The sequence below is a fragment of the Heterodontus francisci genome, chromosome 24, assembly GCF_036365525.1.
Source record: "Heterodontus francisci isolate sHetFra1 chromosome 24, sHetFra1.hap1, whole genome shotgun sequence".
NCBI classification, from domain to species: Eukaryota; Metazoa; Chordata; class Chondrichthyes; order Heterodontiformes; family Heterodontidae; genus Heterodontus; species Heterodontus francisci.
In genome coordinates, this window is record NC_090394.1 from 77,637,276 (window position 1) to 77,656,434 (window position 19,159).

Below are 19,159 nucleotides of genomic sequence, written 5' to 3' on the forward strand. Positions count from 1 at the left end.
TCAATGGTACTGGAGTTGTGGAGGTGACCTGTATATTTAATACATTAAATGCAATGTTATTGATATACTAAGTCACTCCAACAGCTGCATAAAAGGCTGGCCACAGATATTAGATGAAATCTGGGGAATGGTAGCGTAGTAGTAATGTTACTCAACTAGTAAGCCAGAGACCTGAACTAATGCTTTGAGACATGAGTTCAAATCCCACCACAGCAACTGGGGGAACTTAAATTCAATTAATTAATAAATCTGGAATAAAATGCTAATCTCGTTAACAATGATACCAGATTGTCATAAAGTCAAACATGGACATGGAAACCTCCTCCTGATTACCACCCTGCCCTCCCTCAGCTGATGAATCAGTACTCCTCGATGTTTAACACCACTTGGAAGAAACACTGAGGGTAGCAAGGGCACATAATCTACTCTGGGTGGGGGACTTCAATGTCCATCACCAAGAGTGGCTCGCTAGCACCACTACTGACCAAGCTGGCTGAATCCTGATGGACATATCTGCCAGATTGGGCCTGCGGCAGTGGTGAGAGAACCAACAAGAGGGAAAAACCTACTTGACCCTGTCCTCACCAATGTACCTGTCACAGATGCATCTGTCCATGACAGTAGTGGTAGGAGCGACCACTGCATAGTCCTTGTGAAGACGCAGTCCCATCTTCACACTGAGGACACCCTTCATCATGTTGTGTGGCATTACCATTGTGCTAAATGGGATAGATTCAGAACAGAGCTCGCAGCTCAAAACTGGGCATCTATGAGGCGCTGTGGGCCATCAGCAGCAGCAGAATTATATTCAATCACAATCTGTAACCTCATGGCCCAGCTCCACCATTACCATCAAGCCAACGGACCAATCCTGATTGAATGAGGAGTGTAGGAGATCATGCTTGAAGCAGCACCAGGCATACCTAAAAATGAGGTGCCAACCTGGTGAAGCTACAACACAGGACTATATGTATGCTATACAGCAAAAGCAGCATGCAATGGACAGAGCTAAGCAATTCCACAACCAACAGATCAGATCAAAGCTCTGCAGTCCTGCCACAACCTGTCATGAATGATGGTGGACAATTATACAACTAACCGGAGGAGGAGGCTCCACAACCATCCCCATCCTTAATGACGGGGAACCCAGCACGTCAGTGCAAAAGACAAGGCATTTGCATCAACCTTCAGCCAGATGTGCTGAGTGGATGATTCATCTCTGCCTCCTCCTGAGGTGTCTACCATCATAGATGCCAGTCTTCAGACAATTCGATTCACTCCCATGAAATTAAGAAACAGCTGAAGGCACTGGATACAGTGAAAGCTATGGGCCCTGACAACATCCCAGATGTAGTACTGAAGATTTGTGCTCCAGAGCTAGCCGTGCCCCTAGCCACCCTGTTCCAGTACAGCTGCAACACTGGCATCTACCTGACGAAGTAGAAAATTGCTCAGGTATGACCTGTCCACAAAAAGGACAAATCCAACCCAGCCAATTACTACCCCATCAGTCTACTCCCCATCATCAGCAAAGTGATGGGAGGTGTCACTGACAGTGCTATGAAGCAGTACTTATACCTGCTCACCGATGCTCAGTTTGGGCTCTACCAGAGCCACTCAGCTCTTGGCCTCATTACAGCCTTGGTCCAAACGTGGACAAAAGAGCTGAATTCCAGAGGTCAGGTGAGAATGACTGCCCTGAACAGCAAGGCAGCATTTGACCGAGTGTGGCATCAAAGAGCCCGAGCAAAATTGAAGTCAATGGGAACCAAGGGGAAAACTCTCCACTGGTTGGAGTCATACCTCGCACAAAGGAAGATGATTGTGTTTGTTAGAGGCCAATCATCTCAACCCCAGGACATTGCTGCAGGAGTTCCTCAGGGTAGTGTCCTAGGCCCAACCATCTTCATCAATGACCTTCCCTCCCACATAAGGTCAGAAGTGGGGATGTTCGTTGATGATTGCACTGTTCAGTACCATTCTCAACTCCTCAGATACTGAAGCAGTCCATGTAGAAATGCAGCAAGACCTGGACAACATTCAGGCTTGGTCCAATAAGTGGCAAGTAACACACAAGTACCAGACAATGACCATCTCCAACAACAGAAAATCTAACCATCTCCCCTTGACATTCAATGGCCTTATCATCGCTGAATCCCCCACTATCAACATCCTGGGGGTTACCAATAACCAAAATCTGAACTGGAACAGCCATATAAATACTGTGGCTACAAGAGGCTGGGAATTCTGTGGTGAGTAATTCACCTTCTGACTCCCCAATGCCTGTCCACCATCTACAAGGCACAAGTCAGGCTTGTGATGAAATACTCTCCACTTGCCTGGATGGGTGCAGCTCCAACAACACTCAAGAATCTCAACACCATCCAGGGCAAAGCAGCCCAATTGATTGTCACTCCATTCACTACTGGCACACAATGACAGCAGTGTGTACCATCTACACTGCAGTAACTTGCCAAGGCTCCTTCGACAGCACCTTCCAAACCTGCAACTTCTACCACCTAGAAGAACAAAGCCACCACCTGCAAGTTCCCCTCCAAGGCACACACCATCCTGACTTGGAACTATATCGCTGTTTCTTCACTGTCACTGGATCAAAATCTTGGAACTCCCTCCCTAACAGAACTGGGGGTGTACCTACACCAGATGGACTGCAGCAGTTCATGAAGGCAGGTCACCACCACTTTTCAGAGGGCAATTAGGGATGGGCAGTAAATGCTGGCCTTGCCAGGAATGCTCACATCCCAAGCATTAAATAAAAAATATAGAACAGATGTGGTGTATTTTACAATGAGCCGGGCAGCTTCTGTCACATACCAGCATTCCCAGCTGCACTGCTAGCATGGCCACTCTTGCATCCAGTTCAGGCTCCTGTCCAGCCTCACGCAGGGCTCTGGCTCCCCGGGCATGGCCCATGTTCCCCAGACACACTTTGGCTACATCCAACCGCCGTGTCTTCACACACATCCTGGCCATATTCTCCCACACTGCCTCGCTGCAGTAAAGAGGGGAAAGAATAAGAGTATTAAACAGTAAAATCACTGCTCTCCATCATGTTACACGTTGCTACAGCAACCTTGTACTCCCTTGGGACCCACTGTCTGGGCTCAATTTAAACTCCATGACATTCAGAGAAAATAGATTTTAATTTATTCCAAATAGCACCAGTATATAGACTGTAATCAAATGCAGTATTAATAGGGACAATGACCAACACAGTTACATATAGAATACTGAATCATTAGCAGACAGGCTGTCCATAATTAATGGATTAAATACATTGACACAGACTCCATTACTGTGGTGATTCTTACTATATAAGTAAGTACACAGAATATTTAAAGGAAATACGACAGGGAGAGGGACAAAGTGAACATCAACAGTGAGCAGGGGCCTTCCACAGCTCACCACAGATGCCATTACCAGCCTGATGGCAGGTAGTGGTCTATTCTGTAACTAATGGCTCATGAAAGTCATCTCACATTACCTTTAGCCCGAGGTATCCTCAGTTTATAATTAAGTGCTTTTCTCCATTTCAACACTTGAGAATTTCACCCAACACAACAACCTCTTACAGAATGTAGGGACATGGATTGTGTCTCCCTCTTCGTCTAAGGAGAACAGAATTAATTACATCATAGCTCATATGTACCAGACCCATCATAGCTCAATGAACTACAGTGGGTAATATGAGTGAGCTATGGTGGACTTAATTCCATTCTCATTGGACTAAGAGGAAGACACAATCCAGTTCTTACAATTCTGAAGGAGATAGTTGTGCTGATAAGAAATCGAGAGAAAGTGAGGAAGTCTTTTTGTATTAAGCCCTTAAGCTTAAAAACCTGCAGAACTGTGCTGACAGTGCCAGTCTTCACAGAGGTCACAAACAGTCTGACCAAGGTTAAACCACACATTGACTACATTTAATTATGAACTTTCTAATGCTTCATGTACGCTTAGAGATTAATTCATCTGTATAGCCATAATTGGGTACATTTTATGCTTTTCTTAATAATGCAATTAGGAAAGATATTAAAAAAGGGTGAAATTTCAACGTGAGGTTAGAAGATGAAACAGAAGGAAGAGATCTTGAAAGTTGAGCTCAAAGACTGTAACATGAGACCTTCTAGAGCAAAGCATTGCTGGGTGTTGCCTGTGAGTATGTTCACTTAACTCTTAATAAAGTATTCAACTCCTGTGTCTGGAACTCTTCATTCCTGGTCCACAGACAAGGATCTGAGCCTCTGTCTGTCTTTAATAGTGAAAAACTGGCTGCTGAAACTGCAGAAGAGCATTCGTGGTCTCGAGTTAAATTGAAGAGCACCTAATGGAATTGAAATAGCTACCAGGGGAGGGCCAAGATCACAAAATCATCTCCAACATTCGAAGAACAGTTTTTGGTGATTTTTTATTTCTCTTTTTTCCTTCAATTAATGAATTTGAAGAGTAATTGAAGGACTAAACGACATCTTGTGATCGAAATGGCAGATCACCTCACACTGTAGAATTTAACCTGCCTATCATCAACCTACTATTTGATGCTGGACAGATAACGGAGAAAAGGGTTCAACAAATGAACACGGTCCAGTCAATTCCAGCAAAACACAGAGCTGACCCAACAGAGTATTTATTGGCAGAATATCTGTGTGTTTATCAGGATCTGACTGTATTTGGTACAAAAAAAAGAGACCTCCTGCTGAATGCTTTTAAACTTGCAGTTAAATCTCCAGCAGCAAAAACGAGATTAAAACAACAGGCAAAAACGATTTGCATCTTTGACATGTGAATGGATCAGAATTTGTTAGACCATTTTTATTATATTTTTCCTGATAGTTGAGAAGATTTAAAATGTTTCTTTCTCCCTGCCCCCAATGCCCCTCCCCCAGCATTTCCCAGACTGGTTTCCTGTACGTCAGAGCTCGCAGCTGGGAGCTGGCTGGTTGCAGCTCACTCCATGAGACGACTTACTGGACTTAATGAAGGGTAACTCAACAGAGCTTGCACAGCAGCCCTAATCACAGCAGCGTGTGTATCCCAGAGCCCAACATTAAAGGGAAGCTGCTCCTTTTCTATTTGTCTGCTGATCTTGTGCCAGCTCAGAGCTTGCTGAAGCTGAGAGTGCTGAATCTTTTTTTCTAGGATGGGATCAAGTTGTAAACCGAGTCCACAATAGAAACACAGACTACAGTAAGCAACAGATGAAGAAGTGGACTCACTAACTGGGTAACCTCTCCTTCTTACTTACAATCCATCTAACTGTAAATTCTGTGGGTGTTCTGGTAGCTTGAGGTAATTTAACTGATTTTGAATCTAATCATTCTACAATGTTGCTGTTGGACTGGAGGATACCTGATATTCACTGAGAGAAGTGAATGCTTATGCTGTTTAAATAAGGACTTTCTATAAAAAGGGGGAAAAATAGTTGGAGCGGTTGTGGATTTTATTTGGCCCAGTTTGTAAGTGTACATGTATCTCGTACTCAAACAGTATTTTTTCCTTAAATCTCTAATTAGAGCCCATTCAGTATCCTATGCAGAGCCTCTATAAATTCTTGAATTAGCATTACTTAAGGAAACTTGGAAGGGTGTCCTTTTTGAAAGTTAGTAATACTCCGGCTTAACATTCGTGCCTAAGCTGCATGTCACAATGAGCTGGAGAGAAACAGATCATTCACTGTGTGCTCAGTTAAATCAAAGCTGACTTTCTTTAGGATGAGAATGATCAGAGTTATATGCCCCCTCCCTAATGTTGCTGTGTAGCACTCATTATCACAGAGATGCACTTCCTGGGCTACGTAATTGAAAACAGGCATTAAGATATTTTGAAAACTATGAAGAAAATGCAATTCTGCAAATGGTTAAATCTGATCTGGATATCAGGAGCAGCAGACTGTTATATGTTATAAGCCTGTTGCTGAAGGATAGAACTGCAAACAATCTTTATTCAGTCTAACATTTATTTACAGAGTGAAACATTACAAGCATACACCTCCTAACTGAATTACACCCCAGTTTCAGTAAGTGTCGCTTTATATCTTCCCAAGTGAAAAACTCCAATTAATGCCCTTCACTTGCATATTATTAAACATAATCAACACAGAGAGCTCCAAACCCACATGTTCACTGAGTAACAACACATTCAGTGGCCAGTATTCCTGCAATATATATTACTGTTTGACATTACTGGGAATGTCATGCAGTGTCATACAACGTAAACTGAGGGATGGAGGAATATTGGGAGATAATTCCAACATTACAGGATCCTAGTAAACAAATATTCAACCAAAATGAACAGAGGCTCCATTGAAGCTGAAGCCAAATTGGGAATTAAGTTGCAGTGTTCACCCACATCTGCAGCCTCACTATTCCAAGCCCAACTACTTTAATTCTTTTGCAAAACTGCGTGGAATTGAGGGAACCAAGGCAGCATTACAAGATGCACAACTATCAGTTGTCTAGAGTGCTGTGCAGTATTACAGCTTTACTTGAAATCTTTGTACAATCTGAAATAAAGTTGAAACAATTCCCCAAAGAGACCTGTTCAGCAGGTAATGAGCAGCTCAGAACACTCTCTGGCGACATCTCTGCTTTTCTGTACTGACTGGGATTGAAGTGAAGAGTTAAATAGTGGTTTGTTACAGCCTTGACATGATCAAATACACAGGCACTGACCACTAAGTGCCCAACGCTATGAAAACATCAACATAAGTTAGTAAACTCTAAATAGCAGCCCTGTGATGGCAGTCCACAACCTTGTGGCATGGACAACAATGGCAGAAGGACTGGGAAAATCACATTAAAACTAGCCAGTGGTTAAACACTTAACTGTATGAGCTGCTCATCATACTTCACATCCACTCACTGAAAGATTATAAGTATGTGCGTATCGTAATACCTGAAACAGTGACAGGGAAATGGGCATGTGCAACGCCAATGACCGCGGGACTGAAAGGAGTGGCACCTCTGCCTAGATCTCAGAAATTGGGCTAGAGACAGGTCATGAAACTGTGCATACTTCAAAAAGCAACCAGTTACTGCAGCACTTAGTTTACCCTAGATTCGCAATTTTAGAAATGTTCTTTGGTTCAGCATTACATTATAACCAGCAGTGCAACAAAGTAGAGTAACTGCCTACATTACAACAGTGACTACGCTTCGAAAGTATTATGGTGATTGTAAAGCAGTTTGAGACAGCCTGAGGTTGTGAAAGGTGCGATATAACTGCAAGTATTTCTTTCTTCTTTCCTTTGATTGGTCAGAGAAACAGCTATAAAATGCACACGCGTTCATAATAGTTATCTCAAAATTAGATAGAAATAGAATATTCATAAATAATAATATAATAATAAATAATATTCAGAAATAGATGTTCATAATAGATATCTCAAAATTAGAAATAGAATACTCATAAATAATAACTAATAATTTGAAAAAAATTAATTTATGAGATGTGGGTGTCGCTGGCCAGGCCAGCATTTATTGCCCATCCCTAATTGCCCTTGAGAAGGTGGTGGTGAGTTGCCTTCTTGAACCGCTGCAGTCCATGTGAGGTAGGTACACCCACAGCGCTGTTAGGAAGGGAGTTCCAGGATTTTGACCCAGCGACATTGAAGGAACGGCCGATATAGTTCCAAGTCAGGATGGTATGTGACTTGGAGGGGAACTTGCAGGTGGTGGTGTTCCCATGCATTTGCTGCCCTTGTCCTTCTAGTTGGTAGAGGTCGTGGGTTTGGAAGGTGCTGTCGAAGGAGCCTTGGTGCATTGCTTCAGTGCATCTTGTAGATGGTACACACTGCTGCCACTTCACATTGGTGGTGGAGGGAGTGAATGTTTGTGCATGGTGTGCCAATCAAGCGGGCTGCTTTGTCCTGGATGGTGTCGAACTTCTTGAGTGCTGTTGGAGCTGCACCCATCCAGGCAAGTGGAGAGTATTCCATCACACTCCTGACTTGTGCCTTGTAGATGGTGGACAGGCATTGGGGAGTCAGGAGGTGAGTTACTCGCCGCAGGATTCCTAGCCTCTGACCTGGTCTTGTAGCCACGGTATTTATATGGCTACTCCAGTTCAGTTTCTGGTCAATGGTAGCCCCTAGGATGTTGATAGTGGGGGCTCATTCCCTGCTGCAGCACACTAGCCTGAGTGTGAGTGCCAACGTGCCAAAATATGACATTGTGAACCCATCCTTGATGCTTTAAGATTCTTCCAAACTCATTTCATTTGGTACTGTTACAGCCAGCAGAGGTGAAATAAAAAAATTCCATCATATAGTGCTTTTTTCATCCTTTCAGGTCTCATCTGACAATGCACTTCTGACAGCGCAAACTCGCGGCGCAGTGGTTAGCACCGCAGCCTCACAGCTCCAGGGACCCGGGTTCGATTCCGGGTACTGCCTGTGTGGAGTTTGCAAGTTCTCCCTGTGTCTGCGTGGGTTTTCTCCGGGTGCTCCGGTTTCCTCCCACAAGCCAAAAGACTTGCAGGTTGATAGGTAAATTGGCCATTATAAATTGTCACTAGTATAGGTAGGTGGTAGGGAAATATAGGGACAGGTGGGGATGATTGTTGGGAATATGGGATTAGTGTAGGATTAGTATAAAATGGGTGGTTGATGTTCGGCACAGACTCGGTGGGCCGAAGGGCCTGTTTCTTTGCTGTATCACTAATCTAATCTAATCTAAAACTCCCTCAGTACTTCATTGAAATGTCAGGCTAGATTATGTGCTCAAGTCCTGGAGTGTAATTTGAACCCAATTACTTGAGACACAGTTGAGAGTGCTACCATTGAGCGAAGCTGACACAAGAGTGGATTCAAACACTTGTCACACAGGCACAAAGACAATGCTTCCAGCTTACTGTGCCACTCCAACATGCTGGCCAGGGGTAACGAAGAATATTGAGTCTGGCCAGGGGTGATGAGAAATATCGACTCTGGCCAGGGGTGACGAAGAATATTTAGACTGGCCAGGGGTGACGGGGAATACTGACTCTGGCCAGGGGTGACGAAGAATATTTAGACTGGCCAGGGGTGACGGGGAATACTGACTCTGGCCAGGGGTGACGAAGAATATTTAGACTGGCCAGGGGTGACGGGGAATATTTAGTCTGGCCAGGGGTGACGAAGAATATTTAGACTGGCCAGGGGTGACAGGGAATATTGACTCTGGCCAGGGGTGACGAGGAATATTTAGTCTGGCCAGGGGTGACAGGGAATATTGACTCTGGCCAGGGGTGACGAAGAATATTTAGACTGGCCGGGGTGACGAGGAATATTTAGTCTGGCCAGGGGTGACGAAGAATATTTAGTCTGGCCAGGGGTGACGGGGAATATTGACTCTGGCCAGGGGTGACGAAGAATATTTAGTCTGGCCAGGGGTGACGGGGAATATTGACTCTGGCCAGGGGTGACGAAGAATATTTAGACTGGCCAGGGGTGACGAGGAATACTTAGTCTGGCCAGTGGTGATGATGAATATTTAGTCTGGCCAGTGGTGATGAGGAATATTTAGTCTGGCCAGGGGTGATGAGGAATATTTAGTCTGGCCAGGGGTGATGAGGAATATTTAGTCTGGCCAGTGGTGATGAGGAATATTTAGTCTGGCCAGGGGTGATGAGGAATATTTAGTCTGGCCAGTGGTGATGAGGAATATTTAGTCTGGCCAGGGGTGATGAGGAATATTTAGTCTGGCCAGGGGTGATGAGGAATATTTAGTCTGGCCAGTGGTGATGAGGAATATTTAGTCTGGCCAGTGGTGATGAGGAATATTGACTCTGGCCAGTGGTGATGAGGAATATTTAGTCTGGCCAGGGGTGATGAGGAATATTTAGTCTGGCCAGGGGTGATGAGGAATATTTAGTCTGGCCAGGGGTGATGATGAATATTTAGTCTGGCAAGGGGTGATGATGAATATTTAGTCTGGCCAGGGGTGATGAGGAATATTTAGTCTGGCCAGGGGTGATGAGGAATATTTAGTCTGGCCAGTGGTGATGAGGAATATTTAGTCTGGCCAGTGGTGATGAGGAATATTTAGTCTGGCCAGGGGTGATGAGGAATATTTAGTCTGGCCAGTGGTGATGAGGAATATTTAGTCTGGCCAGTGGTGATGATGAATATTTAGTCTGGCCAGTGGTGACGAGGAATATTGAGTCTGGCCAGGGGTGACGAGGAATATTGAGTCTGGCCAGGGGTGACGATGAATATTTAGTCTGGCCAGGGGTGACGATGAATATTTAGTCTGGCCAGTGGTGACGAGGAATATCGAGTCTGGCCAGGGGTGATGAGGAATATTGAGTCTGGCCAGGGGTGATGAGGAATATTTAGTCTGGCCAGGGGTGATGAGGAATATTTAGTCTGGCCAGGGGTGATGATGAATATTTAGTCTGGCCAGGGGTGATGAGGAATATTTAGTCTGGCCAGTGGTGATGAGGAATATTTAGTCTGGCCAGGGGTGATGAGGAATATTTAGTCTGGCCAGTGGTGATGAGGAATATTTAGTCTGGCCAGTGGTGATGAGGAATATTTAGTCTGGCCAGGGGTGATGAGGAATATTTAGTCTGGCCAGTGGTGATGAGGAATATTTAGTCTGGCCAGTGGTGATGAGGAATATTGAGTCTGGCCAGGGGTGACGAGGAATATTGAGTCTGGCCAGGGGTGACGATGAATATTTAGTCTGGCCAGTGGTGACGAGGAATATTGAGTCTGGCCAGGGGTGACGATGAATATTTAGTCTGGCCAGTGGTGACGAGGAATATTGAGTCTGGCCAGGGGTGATGAGGAATATTGAGTCTGGCCAGGGGTGACGATGAATATTTAGTCTGGCCAGTGGTGACGAGGAATATTGAGTCTGGCCAGGGGTGATGAGGAATATTGAGTCTGGCCAGGGGTGACGAGGAATATTGAGTCTGGCCAGGGGTGACGATGAATATTTAGTCTGGCCAGTGGTGACGAGGAATATTGAGTCTGGCCAGGGGTGACGAGGAATATTGAGTCTGGCCAGGGCTGATGAGGAATATTTAGTCTGGCCAGTGGTGACGAGGAATATTGAGTCTGGCCAGGGGTGATGAGGAATATTGAGTCTGGCCAGGGGTGATGAGGAATATTTAGTCTGGCCAGTGGTGACGAGGAATATTGAGTCTGGCCAGGGGTAATGAGGAATATTTAGTTTCCATGCCCTTCACTGCTCGACCAGTGACGTATAATTAGTTTCAACATTTTGCAGTTAAAAGATGAAATGGACAACTACCTGATCAACTTAGGACAATGTCATATTCCATCATCCATCAAAGTGAGTGGTTGGCTTCCATGTAAAGTGCTGCTAAACTCTATTACTCCACTGTTTAATATACAGTCAAACTTTCTTGTAGTTAATGTTACTGAGTGGAATTGAGGAACAGAAAAGAATCTAAAACTGTAATGGGTGTTGTGTATAGACTCCCTGGTAGCAGTTCTGAGGTGTTAGATTGTATAAATGCACAAATTAGGCAAGTGTGCAACTAAGGCAGAATAGTATTAATGGGGGATTTTAACTTACACATAGATTGGGAGAGGCAGACTAGCACCTGTCAGAAAGGTAGTGAATTTCTGGAATGTGTCCGGGATAGTTTCCTACAGCAATATGTCCTAGATGTAACAAGGGGACAGGCAATATTAGATTTAGTTATGAGTAATGAGCCAAATTTAATTAGTAGCCTAACTGTGCGTGAACATTTATCAAATAGTAATCACAACATGATTGAATTCAAGGTAGCGTTTGAAAGTGAAAAGCACGAATCAGCTACTAGAATTTTAGACTTGGGTAAAGGCTGACTTTACTGGGATGAGACAGAGACTGTCCACAGTAAACTGGTAGATCTGTTAATGGGTTAAACGACTGAAGAACAGTGGAGAATATTTAAAGAAACATTTAACGAAATACAGAGCAAGTATATACCCGAGAGGAAAAAGCTCCACTTCACAGAAAAAACAGCCATGGACAACTAAAGAGATTAGGGATAGCATAAAACAAGAAGAAATGGCTTACAAAAATGCAAAACACAGCACAGATCCAGCCGAATGGGATCGATACAAAGACCAGCAAAGAGTCACAAAGCAGCTTATAAGAGCTACTAAAAGAGATTATGAAAGGAAACTTGCAAGGGACATCAAAATCAATAAGAAGAAATGTTATAGTTACATAAAGGGAAAACGGGTGGTCAAGAGCAATGTAGGCCCACTAAAAGCTGAAAATAGAGATATTGTCATTGAGAATGGGGAAATGGCAGACATGTTGAACAATTACTTTGCCTCAGTATTTACAGTTGAAAAGGAGGATCACTTGCCGGAAGTCCTGAAAAAATTAATAGCCGATAGGAGACAGGGACTTAATACAACTAACGTAAGTAAATCATCAGTAACAAGGAAATTAACGGAACTAAAGAGTGAGAAATCCCCAGGACCTGACAGTTTCCATCCGAGGGTGTTAAAGGAAGTAGGGGAGCACATTGTAGATGCCCTAACTATAGTCTTTCAGAGTTCCCTAGATTCAGGAGTGGTCCCTCTGGATTGGAAAGTTGCACATGTCACTTAACTTTTTAAGAAGGGTGAAAGGGGGAACCAAGGAAATTACAGGCCAGTTAGCCTGACATCTGTGGTGGGCAAGCTGCTGGAGTCTATAATCAAGGATAGGGTGACTGAACACCTCGAAAAATTTCAGTTAATCTAGGACAGCCAGCATGGATTCATGACGGGAAGGTCATGCCTGACAAATCTCATTGAATTTTTTGAAGAGGTGACTAAGGTAATGGACAGGGGAGTGTCCATGGATGTTATTTATATGGATTTCCGGAAGGCATTTGATAAAGTCCCACATAAGAGACTGTTAACTAAGGTAGAAGCCCATGGAGTTGAGGGCAAATTATTGATATGGTTAGGAAGTTGGTTGAGTGGTAGGCGACAGAGAGTGGGGATAATGGGTAAGTACTCCGATTGGCAGGATGTAACTAGTGCTGTCCCACAGCGATCTGTGTTGGGGCCTCAATTATTCACATTATTCATTAACGACTTGGATGATAGCATAGTAAGTCATGTATCCAAATTTGCTGATGATATAAAGTTAGGCGGCATTGTGGACAGTCTAGATGATAGCATAAAATTGCAAAGAGATTTTGACAGATAGGTGAGTGGGCAAAACTGTGGCAGATGGATTTCAATGCGGGCAAGTGTGAGATTATCCATTTTGGAGCAAAAATGGATAGAGCAGGGTACTTTCTAAATGGGAAGAGGTTAAGTACAGTGGATATCCAAAGAGACTTGGGGGTTTCAGGTGCATAGATCTTTAAAATGCCACGATCAAGTGCAGAAAATCAAAAAGGCTAATGGAATGCTAGCCTTTATATCTAGAGGATTGGAGTATAAAGACACAGAGGTTATGCTGCAGCTGTACAAAACCCTGGTTAGACCCCACTTGGAGTACTGTGAACAGTTCTGGGCACCACACCTTAGGAAGGATATAATGACCTTGGAGGGAGTGCAACGTAGGTTTACAAGAATGATACCTGGACTACAGGGATTAAGTTACGAGGAGAGATTACACAAATTAGGCCTGTTTTCGCTAGAATTTAGAAGGTTAAGGGGTGATCTGATTGAAGTCTTCAAGATATTAACAGGAAAAGACAGGCTAGATAAAGATAAACTATTTCCACTGGTTGGAGATTCTAAAACTAGGGGGCATAGTCTAAAAATTAGGACCAGACTGTTCAGGAGAGATGTTAGGAAGCACCTCTTCAGGCAAAGGGTGGTAGAAGTTTGCAACTCTCTCCCACAAACAGCAGTTGAAGCTGGAACAGTTGTTAATTTTAAATCTGAGATAGATAGATTTTTGTTAAGCAAAGATATTAAGGGATATGGGCCAAAGGCAGGTATATGGAGTTAGGCCGCGGATCAGCCATGATCTCATTGAATGGCGGGACAGGCTTGAGGGACTGAATGGCCTACTCCTGTTCCTATCTGCCTATCCTATCCTATCTTCCTAACTGTTCGCTCGCTTAACAGTTTTATTCCCAGATGAAACTTCACTCTGAAGAGGTCTGTTGTGAGCTCCTGTATATTTGTTATCTGAAAATGATTGGGAGTCTTGTGTGAAGGAACAGTTGGTCCTTGGGAATTCATTCAGAGAATGTTTCAGCAGTGAACCCGCCTGGGCTGTATGAGAGGAAGACTGAGCTAACCTAAATTTAGGCTCACAAAGGATGTATGAATGGTTTTCATGATCTCAATCTTCACCAGGTGGTGAAAATAGCACAGCTTCCACCATGGGAACAATTGGTAGTGGGTTGAAACAGTGTGACACTTAAATGGCAAATGAGTCCTCAATCCTGGATTTGACATATCCTGAGTCATTTCATTCCTGGCTATATGTAGCATCAGAATGAAAGGGTTAAACCAAAGAGATTGCGGAAAAATTCAAAGTCTTTGTGCTCAGGATTCTTCCTGTGTTCTAACTTAAACACAATGACAACCATATGTACCTAACCTGCAGGAAACAGCAACTGGCTTTTAATAGAGAGCAGATGTGTGGGGGTAATAGAATTTAAATAGAAAAGTACAGAAACTATTTGTGGTAACAGTAATGTTGTGCTGTGATGTACTCTGGATGTACAACTACGAAACAGGATGAAGTGAATCAGGCGGATGCAAAACATGAATAATGGTTTACTGTAAATCCCAAATGTAATTTATTTACTGTAAAATCTGGTGTATAAGTTACACTTTAATCGCTTCTAAATATAACTTGGTCATGCAAGCTGGATTACAGCGCTCTTCACTACTTTCTACCTAATGCTATCATAAATACTATTATAAATTAAAAACAGCCACTAATATTTTTTATTTTATTTATTTATTAGAGATACAGCACTGAAACAGGCCCTTTCGGCCCACCGAGTCTGTGCCGACCAACAACCACCCATTTATACTAACCCTACAGTAATCCCATATTCCTACCACCTACCTACACTAGGGGCAATTTACAACGGCCAATTTACCTATCACCTGCAAGTCTTTGGCTGTGGGAGGAAACCGGCGAAAATCCACGCGGTCACAGGGAGAACTTGCAAACTCCGCACAGGCAGTACCCAGAATTGAACCCGGGTCCTTGGAGCTGTGAGGCTGCGGTGCTAACCACTGCGCCAATTAAAAACTGCCAGTACAGAATGATCTGAGCTACCTGCCCATTCCACACCTCGAGACAGTCCATCTCCCTTGTCCTCTGATCCCCTCATGGAAACTGGTTCTGTCTCCCTCACCCAGTCAGTACTGTCTCCCCAGGTCAGTGAAACAAGCGAATAAAGTTAGGGGTTTGTTTAGTCTGATTTTCATTATTTTGCTATTGCTGAGCTTGCAAATAGATACAGTGAGACTGCATGGACTGGAGAAGATGTTTCCATAGCATCAGCCAAGCTGAAGCCCGGATCAGGTGTTGAGCACAGGTATGGACTGGGAAGCAGAGCACAAATACAGTCAGCGCAGGATGTATATGGGATAGTGGCAACTACCAGGAAAAAATAAGTCATTGCTGAATTTTGCGTAAGATTTCGGACATCTTAGCTAATTGGTTATTTAGACAGTCCACATCTCACACCTCATTGGTCAACAGTTCTGTCAATGAATGATCTCAGAACTATGAATTCTGAGACAAGTTACAGAGAGATACAACATTCAGTGACAGAACTTTTCATTATACATAGAAGACTGACCCTACCCTATAATACCTCCTCTTGTCTTTACAGACCACAAATCACTTTTGAAATTTAACCACTGTTGTTATGTAGGAAAAAGCAGCCAATTGTACACGGCAATATCCCACAAATAGAAAATGAGATGAATGACCAGATAATCTGTTTTTGATGGCTCTATGCATATTTTACATAAACATTAGAAACAGACACAGGGCAAGAGGTTTATAAATTCTCTTCCTCCCCAATTACCCTTCTGTACTAATACCGGCATCATTTTATTGTATTATCCCCTGGGTCAGTGCACGTAAATGTGTTTACAATCGTCTCCAGGAGGTTTTTTAACACATCCTCACTGTTACAGGAAATATCAATTCTAGTCCCAGCAGAAGCTCTATTACAGCCAGGATTGCAAATTAAACTGTATTCTGATTGTGTGTGAAGACAGACCTTTATTTTGAATCCTGTGTTCAAAAACAATAATTTCATTCATGTTTTGACCTATTGGAGGAGTAATTAATGAGAATGTCAGATATTCCAGATCAACACAGTGCAGAAGGAACCACTACAGTGAGAAAGAGAGAGAGAGAGAAAGAGAAAAGAGGGAAAGAAAAAGAGAAAGGAGAGGAGTAAAAGAGGGAGAAAGAGTAAGAGAGAGCAAGCTAGTGAGAGAGAGAGAAATACTGAACACAAAGAGATAGACATAAGCATGCGCAGGCTGTAGAATGCACCATTACTGTGTGCGCATGTTGAGAGATACAGACATACAAACTACAGAACAAATCCTCAGAGAGGGGCAGACTGCAGAATTTGTACTTGGAGATATACACTTATATGCACACAACTCTTTTTACCCAGTAACTAAATACTATTTGAGGAGTTAGAATCTATTAGAAGCACGCTTTCACAAGTTGCAGTATGTTGAGGCAGAAACCCATGGACCACTTTGGTGCAATTCCTCACTTCTCATTTCCTCTACAGTGACCTTGTCCGTACAGCAGAACACAGAGGGAGAAACTGTGCCGCTTCCAAATTATTTGAGCCAGGAGTTGGAAAAGCTGCTTTGATTGTCGTCCGGTTCCCTTCCTCAGAGGAAACACATCCTGTTAATGTTTGACTGTGAAGTCGCACTACTGAATGTTTGTTGCAGCCAGTAACGCCCAGAGACTTACCAACACAGTTAGAAAAACAACAGTTTCCTCCTAACTTTCAGAAAGAGTCGTTTTCTCTTCGGTATCTTACCAGTATGTCAGGATTGTGTCACTGCCGAAGCATGAAGCCTATTTCAACAAGATGCTCAATTTCTGCTTAACTGTTTAATCTACTGCATGGTGCTTTGCTGCGATTGTTAATATTCTGATTTAAACTGAAGACAATCTCAACAAACATTACACCAGACTGCCTGGGACATCAAGTCAACCTGCTTTTCAACAAATTAACAAACAGGTGCACTAGGCCAGGAGATCACCCACTTGCCCCCTCCAGCTTTACTCAAGCCTCTTCACTTGGAGCAACCATAACTTCAATGAAAGGGATGGACCTGCATGAACGGCAGCTTATCACTGCTGCGTCTCCGGTCAAGAAGGCGGATAAACCACGTCCATTTGCATGCAGCTTGGACACCCAAAGTATTCAGAATCTGACACATCCCTGTTGAGGATACTGGTGGACACGAGGATGAGTGTTCAGCTCCCCTAGCAGCTCTCAGGCAGCTCCAGGTGCTCCTGCACTTCCAATGCACACGAGTGTTTTGTGTAGAAATAAAGAAGCTCCCTTGTGCTCACTCGGCAACTAGAGCACTCTTGGAGTTGGGTAAGAGCAGCTGGGCATGGCTGTCCAAAAGCTGGTGGCTACGGCTGTAGCAGTGGCTCTCCTGTCTCTGATTCTCAACAATGCAGCAGCGTTCACTCCAAACTGGGTGTACCAGGCCCTGGAGGATGGGAGAAAGCGCAGTGTGGGATTGTGGAAGATGTGCTATGGGATTGATAAAGGTAAAGGGTCAACAAGGCATGAACAGACTTTGGATCGTGAGTGTGAGAGTTTGAACTGGGGATCGGAGCATCCTGGATTTCAGGAATCTCGGAACACAGTCAAACGTAAGTCTTTAAATCTCTTATCTATAGCTGGGATGGGATCCCTCGACTGATGGCTAAGGACATGGGAGGTTAATGGATCCCTGCTCCTTTACTGCTAGGGAAGGGGATAGTTACAAGAGTTCCTGTACCTTTAATGTCTCAGGGTAGGTGGGGTTACTGAAACACCTGCCCTTTAACTGTCAAGGCCAGCACTGCGTTACCCACACACCATTTCTGTTGAAGGGAAAGTTATAGGAGCCCCTGTACTGTCAGTGAGTGGGTAAGTTAATGAAACCCCTGTACTGTCGGTGAGGGGGGAGTTAATGAAACTCAATTGCTGGAGGGGCTTAGTTATCTCTACTGCATGGCAGCAGGGAGTTACCAAGGCATTTATATTGTGTGAAAACGTGTGAATATTTCATGCAGCTGTCCTGCAAATAGAGTCAAGAGGAAGTTTTTGCATATCAGCTCACAATGTGACCAGTCAAAGGGTAACATGGGGCATGTCCCATACTCTGAACACTGTTTAGTAACAAATTAAAAGGAACCTTATCTCCAGACAAATCAATTGGTGAATGGCTTTGGCTCTCTCAATATAGAATATCAAGGTTCTGTACATCACCATCTCCATTTGACTGGGGAAACTGTGGAGTTGCAGTGATCACCTGAGATAAATGAAGCTCAGATACAGGTTGGTTCATCAATACCCAATCTGAACAGCAAAGTAAGTACATATTGAACATTGGAGCATGGCACTCACCAACAGTGGCGCAGTGGTTAGCACCGCAGCCTCACAGCTCCAGCAACCTGGGTTCAATTCTGGGTGCTGCCTGTGTGGAGTTTGCAAGTTCTCCCTGTGTCTGCGTGGGTTTCCTCCGGGTGCTCCGGTTTCCTCCCACATGCCAAAGACTTGCAGGTTGATAGGTTAATTGGCCATTATAAATTGCCCCTAGTATAGGTAGGTGGTAGGGAAATATAGGGACAGGTGGGGATGTGGTAGGGATATGGGATTAGTGTAGGATTAGTATAAATGGGTGGTTGTTGGTCGGCACAGACTCGGTGGGCCGAAGGGCCTGTTTCAGTGCTGTATCTCTAAACTAAAACTAAACTAAACTCCACTATCCAACATTACAGCAAGAAAAACAAATTAAATTACAAGAAACTCTGGATTCAAAATGGATTTGTTGTTTAAAACAAGATACTGTGAAGTCTCTATATACCAACGGTGAAGTGACCAAAGGAAAAGCACTGATGTGATAAACCTCTGATATATCTATTTTCAAACAGAAACTTTGCTGGGGAAACTAGGGTGTGTGTACTCATGTTACTGGAAAACTCATACACACTGATAGGTAAATTGG

The 19,159-nt window shown here is 43.7% G+C and overlaps 2 protein-coding genes across 5 annotated transcripts in view; one reads left to right on the forward strand and one right to left on the reverse strand.

Annotated features, from left to right (window-relative positions):
* Positions 1–19,159, reverse strand: part of ift140 (intraflagellar transport 140 homolog (Chlamydomonas)) — a 146,855-nt gene that overhangs the window by 27,913 nt on the left and 99,783 nt on the right. The window contains exon 19 of the mRNA XM_068056698.1: positions 2,836–3,013. Within this exon, the coding sequence (XP_067912799.1) occupies positions 2,836–3,013 (178 nt within the window). The remainder of the gene's footprint in view (positions 1–2,835; positions 3,014–19,159) is intronic.
* The window catches only part of tmem204 (transmembrane protein 204), a 32,529-nt gene continuing 18,321 nt past the window's right edge, over positions 4,952–19,159 (forward strand). For 2 of the 4 annotated variants that reach the window (XR_010977424.1, XM_068056704.1), the window contains exons 1-2: positions 4,952–5,241; positions 16,705–17,819. Coding sequence is in view for 3 of the 4 variants with exons in the window: in XM_068056704.1 (XP_067912805.1) it covers positions 17,552–17,819 (268 nt within the window). In the remaining variant the exon portion in view is untranslated. Of the gene's footprint in view, positions 5,242–14,895; positions 15,317–15,391; positions 15,478–16,704; positions 17,820–19,159 lie in introns of those variants that run through there. The other 2 variants (XM_068056705.1, XM_068056706.1) reach the window with 2 other exon arrangements.